This window comes from Necator americanus, chromosome V (genome assembly GCF_031761385.1).
Source record: "Necator americanus strain Aroian chromosome V, whole genome shotgun sequence".
NCBI lineage: Eukaryota > Metazoa > Nematoda > Chromadorea > Rhabditida > Ancylostomatidae > Necator > Necator americanus.
This window is the reverse complement of record NC_087375.1, coordinates 4,297,385-4,312,201: the sequence shown is the minus strand read 5'-3', so window position 1 is coordinate 4,312,201 and position 14,817 is coordinate 4,297,385. Positions and strand designations below refer to the sequence as shown.

At 38.1% G+C, this 14,817-nt stretch overlaps 1 protein-coding gene across 1 annotated transcript; it reads right to left on the bottom strand.

The window, feature by feature from the left end:
- Positions 1–1,850: 1,850 nt before the first annotated feature.
- On the bottom strand, positions 1,851–14,452 carry RB195_012882 (uncharacterized protein; the record flags this gene model as incomplete). The annotated part of the gene is made up of 11 exons (XM_064202458.1): positions 1,851–2,028; positions 3,100–3,293; positions 3,360–3,450; positions 4,456–4,557; positions 5,288–5,376; positions 5,550–5,641; positions 6,251–6,425; positions 13,004–13,063; positions 13,780–13,892; positions 13,955–14,177; positions 14,375–14,452. 11 exons carry the CDS (start codon positions 14,450–14,452, stop codon positions 1,851–1,853), a joined length of 1,395 nt encoding a protein of 464 aa, XP_064058339.1.
- Positions 14,453–14,817: the final 365 nt, after the last annotated feature.

Below are 14,817 nucleotides of genomic sequence, written 5' to 3'. Positions count from 1 at the left end.
TGTGGATTTCTTACTGTACAAAATTTAAAATATATGATATATATATATAAATTTAACGAAGGTTTATGGTTTTTTTTTAACGAACAATTATGAAACGACTATTAAATCGAAAAAGGCGAATCACAACGATGAGTGGAATGAAATCGAGCGTTGCTCAGGAACGGCAAATAACGAATGGCGTCCATTCAATGCATCCCGGAGTGGACTGATAAGCATGGAGACTCATGACTTATGCTCTCATTCATTTGCAAGATAACTTTGCTTAACTACAAAAAAATGTGCTTACAAATTAACAAATTAGTTAATAAACAACAACAACAATTTGTTAACAGTTAGTTAACAAATCAAATCGATGATTTGCACTTATGAATCTATGTTCTTCCTTGTAACGTTATCCTAGATCCTAGAGACTATCGGAGTATTGTTGGAACACATGTGTTGAGCACTGTACGAATACGAATCACATTAAAGGCAGCGTATCACAAAATTGCCATAATCCGGAAACATAATCCGATTTCTCGTAGTTGTCATTTAAAAAACAAAACGGCGTGGGAAACGCTTTAGTTCCTACGAGGTGTGTTAGAACCCGCACCTTTGTACACGCTCCAGCTCTTCAGGAGTACATTCAGTGGTTTTTTTTTGAATCTATGAATTTCTTGAATTTTCGAATAAGCTGCTGAGGAAATCTGATCGATTCTTCACCGCTCGCAAGTGGATGCGGTGCATGCACAGGAATGACGCGTTTTCATGTACCTCGTAGGAACAAACGTTGTTTTCCACCTCGTTCGTCTTTAGGACGATTTAGTGAAACTGAACGGGGCCACACTCAAAGTCGTAATCTGCAACCCAAACTCTATATTTGTCCACAAAAACTCCGACATGTTTCGTGATACCTTGATCATAGTCCATAATTTCTGCTCATAAATCCACTGATGTCCAAATACAGTGATTGGGATCAGATTTAGCGGATTTATTATTTATTTATATACTTAAAGACCCGTATCCGTGTTTTTTTTTCTCATTTTCTTTCATAATTCTTCAGAATTTACTACGATATTACTGTATTACAGAGCGAATACTGAAATTGAAAGAGACATCCTCCTTGATAGCTGTTCTTCATAACGTTGTCTTCATTCCAATTTTACCATGATGTGACGCAAACTGCAGAAGGTATCGATCGCTTCAGGACTCCGCTTCGGCGCCGTAGATGTCACGCGCAGTGATTGCAATGTGATTTGTAGCTGACCACTACAATTAGAGTTATTTCTGTGTGCATTATAAAGCGGTACTGTTTCTTCTTTCCTTAAATTACTGGTTTGTGGAATATTTCGCTGCTATTTATCGAAAAATTTTTTCAAACTCAAAAATCCACGTAGAGGTAGAGGATATAGGCAAAATGTCGCATAACGTTTAATGGAATTTCTTGCTCTATATGCTCTTTTGTTTTTTTTTCAAATTTAATTGGTTCTTTTTGTTGTTTCATTAAAATAGAATGTCGATTAGACAAAAAGTAACGTTTCTAGCACCTTTTGCTTTTCTACATTTACCATTTAGTCGAGATGATTAGACACCTGAAGGCGAGATTGGAGCTATGCATGGAGAACGAGCAATCCCTAATCGTATCATACGCTGTCGTGCGTTACGCAGTGCTCATAATATGTCGCAAATCAACAAAATATATTCATTTTAAAAGAATTTTTTTATTACACGTGAAGACAACGAGTTCAAAAAACAAAACTGGGAATGAAACAGTGTTGTTATTGGGTAGTAAAGTAAAAGAAGTAAAGCTACAGTGAGTAGATCAGTGAACAATGGAATTAAAGTAGTGAACAAATATGTACTGTACAAATTTATGCGCTTCGCCTAGAGATTATCATTTCCCTGTACTTTTCAAACCCATTTGTCTGCTCCAACTCTTCTCGTACAGCAATAAAAGCGTGTTCTAGATCATCGGTTGATGCTTGCCCAATTGAACGCTTCCCGTCGATTTTTTGAAGGGCAACGGACGTAGATTCAAAGCCCAACTCCCTGAAGTATGACTTAGAGTGAGGACAAACGGACTCTGTTCTGAGCTTAAATTACTAAACATAAATTCGAGGGCGTATCTCGATTCCTCAAGAAAAAAATACCGCTGCCACATCTGCAGACATTTAGAGAAGATTAACTCTTCAAATTTCGGCTTGCCTTCGCTAACAAAATAAGATCAATGCATAAAACCTAGGTCTTTTCAGTGCTTTTAAGGATCACAATTAGTCCAGCGCTTAGATAACCGGCATAAGCCCTCTCAAGGGTGGCCATCACTACAAGAGCGAGATAAATTCTCCAGAATATAACGAATGTAGCAGGTGTGAGTGACAAATATGATTTACATTTAGTTAAAAGTACCGTATCGCGAAATCAACGTGTTTCGGAACCCAACGGAAAACGTAAGACTCGAAAATTACGGATATACGATATTACGGAAATTAGTAATATTGTAATATTGTACATTGTACTGCATATTGTATCGTATTATACAATGTACAATGTACAATATCACAATATTACTAATTTTCCCCGTAATCGCTCTAAAAAACGGCGTAAAAACCGCATTAATTCCTACGAGGTACATTAGAACGCGTACCTTTGCACGCTCCGGTCCTCTCAGCACCCTATTCATCTGTTTTTATTTGAACAGGCTGGTGAGAAAGCATCAATGATCTTCGACCACTCGCTAGTGGACCGCAACCCATGGACAAAATTGGTTCGTTGCAAGTGATTTCGTCGAAAATCCCTTTATTGCACCTTACTGTGCTGTATTTCATAGAATTGTACTTGATTATAATTCACTGCTTCCCTTTCAGGTTGACGTAGGATGAACGAATGAATAAATTTCTCAAAAGTCAATATGAGTACAACTCTGACTCTGTTACGTAAAAAGCGAACTTCACAACAAGTCAGGAAATCTGATAACAATCGGGTTTCCAGAATTTTTGTGAAGCTCAATTTGATCCAAATTGGGTCTGGAACAAGTCAGGAAATCTGATAACAGTCGGGTTTCCAGAATTTTTGTGAAGATCAATTTGATCCAAATTGTGTCTGGTCTAAGTAAATACTCACTCGAGGACTTTTTTCGTTTTCTTCGATGCCTGCTGCTTTCCTATAAGATTCAACCAGTACGCGAACGGTAACAAACAACGAGCGTCCAACGTTGATCCACGATCATTGTGAACTCCAATATCAACATCGCCTAATGTGATGCACCGAATCGGTCGTATAGCGGTGGCATACAGTAATCCGTTGATTATATTAAGCTAAAAAAAAATACTATTTACAGTTCATTTCTTCTCGTTCTTATAACTTCGTTAAAAAAAACCTACTTCCTTCAACTTTTTCTCATGAGGTATTCGTTTCGGTACACATATAGCAGGAATGAATGAACGACGAGAATATCCTTCTACCCGTAATAATCTGCAATAGGAATTAGTTATTCACAGTTCATCAAGCCCTTCACAGCAGTTGCTACCTCAAATTATCTCCTCAGTTGCAATATCTCAGTATTATGAGTATCGAAATGTCATGGTGACAAGAAGAAAAGGTAAAAAAAAGCCAGAACTTCATTTTTTGAGTAACCAAAAAAGTTTTCGCGTGCGAACTGACTCGAACTGCGCTGCCGGAACATTTCGTATCCCATTTGATCAACAATTTATGCGGGGGGTTTTTTCGAACATAATTTTTCGTTTTCGTTTCGTTTTTCATAAGCATTGTCGTTTTCTACGTCATCTCCATACCTATAAGTGGATACTGCAACTACAGGCCAGGTCATTCAGACGTTAGGACTCGCATTGTGTAGCTGAGAGTGTCTTTTTATAAATTAGGACGGACGAAAAATAAAATGTACTAGACTGGCAACTAATTTCTGTCACACTTTGCAACATTTCATTTGCAATATTCTTTTATTTTCACATATTTAATTTATTTACATCTAATTTATTAATAATTAATATCAATTTCTATTTAATTTATTAATATTTATTTATTCTCACATATTTAGTTTGCAATCACTGACGTATCATCCATCGATTACGATGAAATGTTGCCTTCACTCCATGTAGAAGTCCGGAGAAATGAAAAAGAAATTAGTTGCCAGTCTAGTATATTTTCGTCTGCAGTACCATTAACAAATAACAAAAACAAAACAAATAGTATCACAGCGATAGCTGGTAAGCGTATTTACAAATGTATTCTGAAGACCGACCATTTTTTAAATTTTGTAAATCCCTAGAATTTTATTTTATAGCTTTCAAAGAGAATTGGACAAAAGTCACATTAACAACTATACAAAATTACCTAAGCATCTTTTCTTAGAGTTTCCTGTGATATACATTGTTTACAGAATCATTTACTTTATATATTTTATTTATTTATTATTCAATTAGTTTAATTATAATAACTAAAGAGGAACAGTCAACTTACTCAATATCAAACAACTTGAAGAATAATTCGGATCTTCTACGATATGAATGTGACAAAAATGACAAACGAGGATCCACCCCAGCCAGAAGATGAGATAACGTGCTGAAAAGAGTTAAATTATGCCAATACAAAAGAAAATTTCGGGAATCTTTAGCAAGTTTATTACATTTAAATTATGTTGCCGTAATACAATTATATGTAGTTTCTCCGTAATTTTTTATTATGTAACTTTGAAAAATACAACCTCAAAAACATAAATTTTTCTATTCTTACTCTACTACTTTACCTCTACCGCTCCAGATCTACTGGACGGCGGCTCCCAAATGGCTCTGCTCTGTTGAAGTCACGAACCCTCTCCCACTCCCCAAGGTAACGCTTTGAAAACTTTCTGCTTACACTATTTCAGCGTAGATTTATTCTGTCTAAACTTCACAGAAAATCCAAAAAAATTATGAGGACTTTTTCCTCAATCCAATATTAAACTTTGGACTTCAACTTTCAGTTTCAGACCCAATTAGACTCATTCCTGCATACATTAAACAACAGCTCTTTCTAAAAATGCAAAAGCTGCTGTGTTGCTGGCGCTTACTGTATTTATCATTTTATGCAATCGTTCCTTAGTTTAATTTTTCAAATTTTTTTTAAACCTGTTTATTAGCGTGAATCTGAGCGCTTAAACACAATAAAATCACATCCTAAACGTCGTTAAGATTTCATATTTGCTTCTCTCGCGTCACAAACATAAATACGTCATAATACAAATATATGCATCCAACACAGAGTCGTCTGGACAGAATAAAAGAAATATAAAAAAAGAATTTGTAACACTTACAATGCACTGAGAAATGTGATCAGCTCTATCTGTCCATAAGCATAAATTGTTTCCTCATCTATTCCAGAATAGTGTAGAAGTAGGTTGTTCTGTAAACTTTTCGAACGTTACACGCCCAGGGAAATTCAGCGTATTTCATCACATTTTAACGAAGAAGTTCATAAACTATTATAGCAGTGCAACAATAAACTGTTAATGTAGCACTTTGTTATGTCACCTAACTCCGCAATGTTAAAGCTAACAGCTAATTCAAAAAGCTTACCAAGAGAGCTTCTAGAACAGACGTTTGCTGTAATACTGTTGGAAGTGTGCTGGCCAGAATTGGAGATCTCGAGAAAGGATTACCAGACTCATCTAGAATAGAAATACGGATAAATCAGAATTTTGCATTTCTTTATCCTGCGCAAAACAAAATCTCCTAGGAAATCAGTCAATGAAATTGAAAAAAAAAAACAAAAAAAAATAAAAATAAAAAATAAAAAATAAATGAGCACAAATGGATAAATAATAAATAAGCATTGAAAAAATTAGAAACACATTAAAAATTACTAAATCAACAGAAGACAATAGCATAAGGAATAAATAGAGAAATTGATTAATTAGGTCCCCATAAACCTCTTATTTTCATCTGGCTCAGAAAAAAAAGAAAAGAAATTGGTAGCTTTTGATGTCTAAGTGGTTTCAACGTTTATGCCCCTATAACTGCGAGTGAAAATTAATCATTATAATCGATAAAGAGGAGAAAATCCTCCCTTTCTAAAAAAATATCAAACAAGACTCCCAAACAAAAAATAAGCCTGGAATCCCTTAATAATCAGTTTAATACAGAATTATATCTACTTCTCGATTCAAACCGGACAAGGTCCTCATGCAAAGCGTTCACAAAAAAAAACTCCCATAAATCTACACGTTCTTCTACCTCAATAAAGACCAAACTAAAAACAAACTGATGACGTGTCAAACCTTGAGGATCCGTACTGGTGAGTGCAAAAGGATTTCTCGGCACTTCAGATCGAGCAGAGAGTAAGTGCGACGGGAATCCCGATACCTTTTTGCGTGAAATCCCCAAGAGCGTGCCCAGCTCTGTACGATAAGCTGCCACATTTCGAGATTGAGCTCGTTGAGTACGAGCAAAAGCCTGGAATGAAACAAAATTGGTATTGACAGAAAAAAACACCAGACCAACTAGAGTCCAAATACTAAAATAAAACCATTAGTTTGCTATTATTATCCTTATTATTTATTTATTGTCAGTAGAGCTGGGAAAAATTTACTTGGGAATCTTTTCATAAGTAACTATTTTCTCCAAGAACAGTGCAGTTTACAAGCTTCTATTTTGATAAAATTCTTAATTTTCTTGAGATCATACCTGCCACATTCGCCTGCTTTAGCCTATTATTCGTTTCAATCTCCCAAATAACTGTCATTAGCCTAAGACCAATTATGAGTTCTCCGAAGTCATAGGTGTCTTACGTCTTAGAATATTTATTTCACCGCATTCCAAAAATTCTGGCATGGATTAGTCCGACCGAAATCCGAAGAATTTAAGAGTACAAGTTATTAGGGATGGCGCTGTACATGCATAGCACAAAACAAGACCTCAGTTTAGGAAGTCCATCCAGGAATAAAGGCGCCGTATCATAAAACTGACGTGGTTGGAAATCTGTGGGGAAATATAGAGTTCGGGGTGTAGATTACGGGTAAGAGCATTATCGCGCTCACTTCCCCCCAAATCGTCCTGAAAAACGGCTTGAGGAACTGTGTTTGTTTCCACGAGGTACGTGGGAACAATCAACCCTCGCGCACGCGCCGCGTCTACAAGCGAGCGGTCGTGGATCAATGAGGTCTCTCATCAGTTTATTCTAGTAAAAGCAATAAATAAGCTGCTGAGAGGACCAGAGCGTGAAGAAGGGTGCGCGTTCTAACGTATCTCGCACGAACCAATGCGGTCCCACGCCGTTTCTTTTTTTTATTCAGGACGATCAGGATAGGATTGAGTGGGCTCAACGCTCGAACTCGTAATCTACACCCCGAACTCAACACAATTTCCCACAGGTTTCTCAACTACGTCAATTTCATGATACGCTGGCCTTAAACCAATGAAATACGACAAAGTCGTGTCACTAATCAGGTGCGGCAACTTTGCGGAGAACCACTTGAGTTTAGCTCCGTGAGAAGTGGGCGTGGTCTCGGACGCTTCGGCAGTGCTGCTGAACTTATAGAGTATAGAGGGGCAGGTCATATCATACGAAGCTCAGCATTCAATCCCCTCTTCAACTCTCTATTTAAAAAAAAGCGTTTTTTTTAAAAATAAGCGGTATCCACCATTCCATATTTTTCGCATCGCAAATCTTGGATTTATCCGTAATAATTTTATTTACGATTTCATAAATAAAATATTGAACAAGGCTATTGTTCGCATACTAAAGTCATAGCTTCTACAGGTTCTCGAATGCGGGAGCCGAACACGTCTCCAGAAAAGTCTGCATGCATCCTCCAGTCAAAATGGTATGCATATTCTTCCTTGTGTGATTACTAACGAATTCTTGCATGCATTTTTTTACAAGTTATGTATTAATTACAGATTTAACAGCGTCTGTTTCTAATAGTTCCCATCACTTCCCTCCATTCCAGTCCTCTCTCCGTTACAGGTGCAGTTAGTGAAAATCAGTCATTTCGATCCTCGGCAACAACCGGCCTTTTTCTACATGTCACTCGCCGCTATTTTCGCACGTTCTGCCATTATGGCAGTTGAGTTCACTGTTGAAGAATACGCTCCTCGGACAAGTCGACATTTTCATCACATGAGACACGCAAGAGGTAGACTACTTATCAGTTCTCAAACTATACTCAGTCTATTCCAGAACTTCAATATTATTTTTACTACGTCAACAGGAGAAAAATGTCATCGTTTTACATTAGCATAATCATTAACACCGTGAGAAGAAAAGGAGAGCAAGGGAAAAAAACTCATTAACGTATACGCAGTCATGGAGTACATAGAACTCCCAACTTGAATCCCCAAAATAAAATGCATGGATTTGGATTTAGTAGTTAAATGTTTCTTAAAGGACACATTGCTTTCTCACACTAGTGTTTGTGCTATAGAAAATAGTTAATCCCTACTGCCCCCGATCTGGTTCCGTTATAAAGAGTTACAGAAATCCAGAGATAGAGCAACTGATACGCTTCTTTATAGAGAGACACCGTCTCGCTAACACCTTGTCCTGACTTCTCGCATCAGCGTCGCCTGCCTGCAGTCGTATAGAAGATCTCTTTCAGCTATGGCGCATCTGCTGGGTGACATAAGCAATAGTGTAATGGGCTCATTCGTCCACTCCCCGGGTACATAATAACGTTGCATCACATTCGCTACTGAGTTAATAAGCACTACCTCGAGGATAATCAAAAGTACACGTGCGGCGAAACATGCTGAAAAAGGCATAAGCCTTTACCCAAAATTCTACAAAACTAGGTTCATTGTTTACTTAACTATGTCGCAGATTGCTTATTTGTAAAATTAAGTTCATTTTCCAAATTGAGACGCTAGAGTGGAACCAAGCAGATGTTAAATACCATCGTAGGAGGTTTCCAACGATTCTCTGCACGGATGGACCGGCTGAGAAGTCAGTTGGATACCGCTCAAAGACCTTGTCAACGTCACTCACGAAACTTGAGAACATGACGACGATGAGGGAACGAAATGAATGGAAAAGATGCTGGGACCCGCACGTTCAGTGAAAGCAGGCCATCTAAATATTTATCCAAATTGCACAAAACAACTTCGGATTGATTCACGAAAAAAAACGACGGCGATGTGCTTCACACGAGAATGGTCCAGGAACTCACTTCAAATGTGAGGAATAGGAGCTTAAATGATAAGATGAGACAGCAGCTTGTCGGTTTTGGCATCAAATCGTGTGCAGGGCATGCCAGCAATGCTTGCGCTGGACCTGCACTACGTTTTACTTGAAAAGGGAAAGGACAGTCGTTGCGAATTGAGCTATCACTAAAGGTGACTTGATGGAATTTGTTGATATTTAAACAATCACACAAGTTCTCGTTGTTTCGACCGGTGATCTGTAACGTCGACGATTTCTTGTGGGACTTTCATTTGCGCAGAAATAGACAGCTGGGGGCGCCAAAGTTGTTATATCGTTTTGTGTTGACGTCGTTTGGTGTTTTAACAACAGTTTTCGAGTATGTCAGGTACCAAACACAGAAAGGAGACGACCGTTCTATCAGCCCACTTTCATGAAAACACTACTAAATATAAGTATATTGTAATAAGGATTACTTCCGAGCACGTAGCCGCTAATTCTAATTCGATGAAAGTAGGATGATGGCAAGATGCATTTCCACATTTATCCGTGACAAATGCCGTCCGGATAAGCTGCGCGAGAAAATCTAATCACGCCTCGATTGTTAGCGCTCAGTCACTTCATCAACCTTTAGTTAATCTCCTTTAGTTAATCAATAATTGTGGAGGTTGAAACAAAAGTGAATGGAGGGAAACAAATAAATGATAATAATGACTTCATCATCGAGCTAAAAATCATTTTCAGCGAATCGTTCAACGCCCTACAAATCCGATATAACAACCAAAATAATTATGCACCCTGACCAATACGACACTTTTTCTCTGAGTTGCCCTCATGTAACCGATGCTAACAACAATAATGTGAGCCTAATTTCTTTTTTTTTTTTCCTTTCGATTAAAAAACATGCAGATTCAGGTTCAGATAGAGGTTACATGGACTTTGAACGACACAATTTGGTTGAAAGTAGAAGACGGTGAAAAGAAGATTTATAACCAGCTTACTACATTCAGGAAGAAATCGATTACAGGTGGGTTGCATAGCGATGGCAACATACAAAGTCTCAGAAATGCTACTGCGCCAAATGAAGAGATTTTAGAAAACCGACTTACGTCGATTTTCTTCCACAAGTTATTGCCAAGAAATTATTTATTATTATTATTATATTAGCTGTATGCATTAGTCATTATATAGTTATTGCCAAGTTTTTCCTTTTCAAAGAAATATCTCCCATTACGTTTCCGAGTCCGAGATAACTAAAATGAGTAAGCTAAAATGGTGCCTAGGTGCTTCTGATAATGCTACTTATGACATTAATGAAAGAAAAGTAAGCAAGAAACATAGTTGACCTATTTAAAAAATAATAAATGCCGGACATGCAGCAAAAACCTGCAGCAACAGATTTCCATTAAATGAAACCATTGGTAACTTTTGAGAGGGCCACCAACCATTTTGTAAATGCTAACACTTTTCTTTTTCTTTGTGGTGCAAGTCACCAAATTTAAATTAAAATTAAAGGCATCACCCCACGAATCTGAGGTGGTACGGATTTCAGGTGGAGTATTCTTATACGGGATAGTGGATTATGGAGAGGGGGGTGATTCAGTCCATTTCTTGCTAATTGGCGTGAAAAACGGCCTGGAAGATGCGGCGCATGCACACGGCTGGCGCAAGGAAGTCTTTCACACTTTCAGGGTTGATAAATTGGTACCAGGTTTATCTGGGAGGGTAAAAACACTGGGTTGATCAACGGTTAGCCCCCCGCAACCTCAAGCTATTCTGAATTGAAGTGTACGCGGTGCTACATCCCAAGCAGATTGACTTTCACCAAAAAATTTATCCTTTACCCATTTTAAATTGCTTATCTGTGCACAATGCAATAACTTAATACGATTTTGGGATAGGAATAAGTGTCTGTAACTATCTAATAAACACAAATTCCAGGAAAAACTGTGCTTCGCGTACTACTCAACAATGGCCGTTACTTCTTCGATTATGACGAATTGATGGGCGATTTCTCCATGGAAATACGACCGGTTCATGTGGAAGAGGACGCAGGAGTCTGGCAATGTCATGTTACAGTATACCAAGAAGGAAACACGCATACACTTACAAGCCGAAGCCGTGTCAAAGTACCACATGGGGTAAGTTCGGCAACTACCGTCTGAGTCGACAAAATTCAGGCGAACGGCCGTACAGGTTTGCCAAGCAGCATACAATCAAGACGCGCTATCCGTCCACAGTTATAATTGAGGGTCACAACGTAAAGACAGACACCCCTGTGTCATCAACTAGAACTAAACGAGTTTTGAAGCAAAATTGTGCACATTTCAACTTCTCAGCATACAATCCTTGTTGAATTGCACACATGATGTCAACATAAACGTATCGGAGATCCATTCTCTGTGAATGACATCCCCTGAGCTAAACCGAATTTCCGTCGCGTGGCTCCGCGATAAATGAATGACTTGACCTCAATGCTGCTTGGACCTTCGAGGGTACATCGAAACCGATAGAAATTTCTTCTTATTCCAAATCAACACTTACTATTCAAAAAGAAATCTGAATGCATCGTGATGATTTCAACCATAAACCGAAAGCTGTTTATAATAACGGACTTAAAATATCAAAACAGTGGATCACCATTGCTGCTCTGAAATTCCTCCTTCCCCATCAATTTTTCGCAAATCTCAAATCAAATGTAATTTAAAAAGAGATCAGAGATAATAATCTGAAGAGTTGACACAAAATTAAGATGTCCGTTTCCATTCCTCTGACGGCGAGGTCACATCGGCAACTGTCGCCAAAAATCATTTTTCTCTCTTATGAACGAAGAAAAAGTTCTCTGGAACAGACCGCTTTCCACGCCGTTTTTCAGGGCGGTTAGAAGCAAAAACGTTCCCTGGAGACTACTAAGAGAATAGAACCCATTCTGAATCTCTAGTTTCGAAACAACTGTCAACTTCTCCTTTTATAACACATGGGTACTAAATGAGAATGCACTAGACCATCACTTTCACTTTTTTGTCATCCTGTACGCATCGCCTCTACAGTTACGTGAATAAAAAGTTGCTTGCGCTTACAGATTGATATTCTCCATGTAAGCTAATTCACTAATTTCAGCATCGACCACACTACGCCCATCTTCCTGCAGATTCTTCACATTACAGTTACTTGTCAGTGCTCAAACAACATCTTTCTTTGGAACTGAAGGATAAAGAACGGAATAAAATCACATCTTTCACACGTACTAATCAAGGAATTTTGCAGATCAATAGGTGAAAGATGTTCCTTGAATCACAATATTCAATACCTCCAATTACTTGCAAACGATCGATTTCACCGAGTGAAAATTTAGAAAACTACCCAATCTCATTTCTTGAAAACGTTCCACCAAGTAATGGCTATGGTTGGCTGAAGAATGGATAACTATATGAAATGTGAACGCTAACAATTCCATAACTGCTCCAGTTTCCCTCATTTCAGAGACGAAACACAACGAACAAAGATGGTAGTGTTCGACCGCCAAGAGATCTCCATAGTACAAAGCCAATATGATCATACTTCGAAAGATCATGAGATGAGCGTAAAGAAAGACGAAGAAAGTCCATCCTACTCGCCATATTCTCGTGCCCGAGGCACATACTCTAGAACATCGTCCCTATGTTTATCGTTGATGACCGCAAGACTATTTATATTTTACGTAACTCAATAAGAAAAATGTCTCTATATGAAACTGTATTTACTTGTTTGCTATCAATATCTGGCGTAACAGTTCAATATACTTTTTACAGAATCCGGAAGAAAGAAGACTCAGAGTCATTTCACAAATCACAAGTGAATGTACAACAGAATCAGTTGAATGAAAATTCAAAAAATAACAAGCAGAAGAACTAACCTTAGCTGCTCTAGCATAATTGCGATCACTCTCGACGATGACGAGACTTCCGATGTTTGACTGAAATTCATACATATAGTAGGGTTTAAGACGACAAGAAGCACGGTGTAGTTGTGAAAGCGCTGCGGTGGAGCGTAGCGGTTAGGATCGAATGAGGACCTTTACTGGCGCCGTCCATCGCTGCAGTTCGCGATGGTCCTACGTCCATTCCAACCGCCGTCTCCGCTGCGCCGCATCGAGCGCAATCGCTTACGCATTTGCACCGTGCTTCATTTGACCTGACCATAGATGTAAAAAAATACGTGCATAAATTCTAAAAGTTTCACGAAATCCCTTAATTGCTACTTAATTCACTTCATATTTTGTTAACATCTAACAAAATATAAAACAACACAACGTTTACAACATGTTGACTGTGATGTGATGACTTAATATCTTGATCACTTATGATGTGAATTTCAGTATAGTATAGTGATGCGTACAATGACAAAGAATTGCGAACTTTTTGAATTAAGAATGTAAACAAAAGGTCATGCATCATTTGGCAGAGAAAGTCCCGCACTATAAAAAAGCGGTGGTTTGATTTCTTTTTAATATTGATCCTTTTTTTAATATTGATCCTTGTTTTTTTCACATAATCAAACTGCAATGTCAAACAAACAAAACAAAAAGTACTTTTTGAAAGCATTTGTTGTCTTTAATCATTTTTTACATTAATCGAAGCTATTTTGCAGACGAATGTTTTTACGCATCCAAAGCATATTGGTATAAGATACCTGTAAGAGCTTCTCGGCGAAATCTGTCGTATGAAAATTGAACAAAGTCACTGACCGATCCGAAAGTGAGGTTTTCAAGAGTGAGCGGGCATGCAACACTCCCCGCACAAGTGCTAAAATTAACACCACTCATCATAGAAGCACTTCTAAACTAGATGCTAATTAGATAGCTTACTAAGAGCTCTTTTCGATGGAGCACATCCACTCTTCTTTGCATTTATTTCTTCACAAGCTTGAATATAGAGCTCTTTTTTAGAAAGTGTTTTCGGAAGAGTATTTTCGCTGTGTGAGGTCATTTCTTCATCTTGCAAAGAAAACTGGAAATCCGGGGAAAATTCCTCATATGGCGATATCGGTTGTTGCACATTATGTGGTCTCTTCTTCGAATGCACAAAAATCTGCAATGCGTTCTTGTGGAGCTACCATTTCAGGACACAAAATGTGAAATGAATGACAGAGAGCTCAGGCGGTTCTTTTTATTAATATTAGGAAGTAGAATAATCGCCATCCTTTTAGAATTGGTTAACATCGCGTTCTTTAGGAATTATTTTTGTTTAGATCTCCTCCAAAATTACCATAAGCTTGTAAAACTCACCGCAGGCAACCACGATTTCGGGTACGGCGGTCTCACGACAGCACTATGACACAATCTGACCAAACATTTCGCATTCATTCTTTGAAACCATGTAATCCTCTAGCTAGAAGGGAACAGTCAGACAAATACAATATTCAGAATAATAAGTCTTTGGAACAAATCGATTAATTTCACAATGAAAGAGAAACAAAATTAGTGCGCATATTTAAGACAGATTACCACGAAATCCACGATCTAGGAATACCTCCACGAAAGAATAGTGTTATGTGTGTAGATTGAGTGTGTTCACACTCAATTTCACTTCATCGTCCTAACAAACGGCGTGGGAACGACGTTTTTCATTACGAGACACCTGAAAACGCCCCACCATGTACGTCCGTATGCGCCGCGTATGCGAGCGAGCAGACGATACTTAGTGAGGTTTAACCAGCAGCATATCCAAG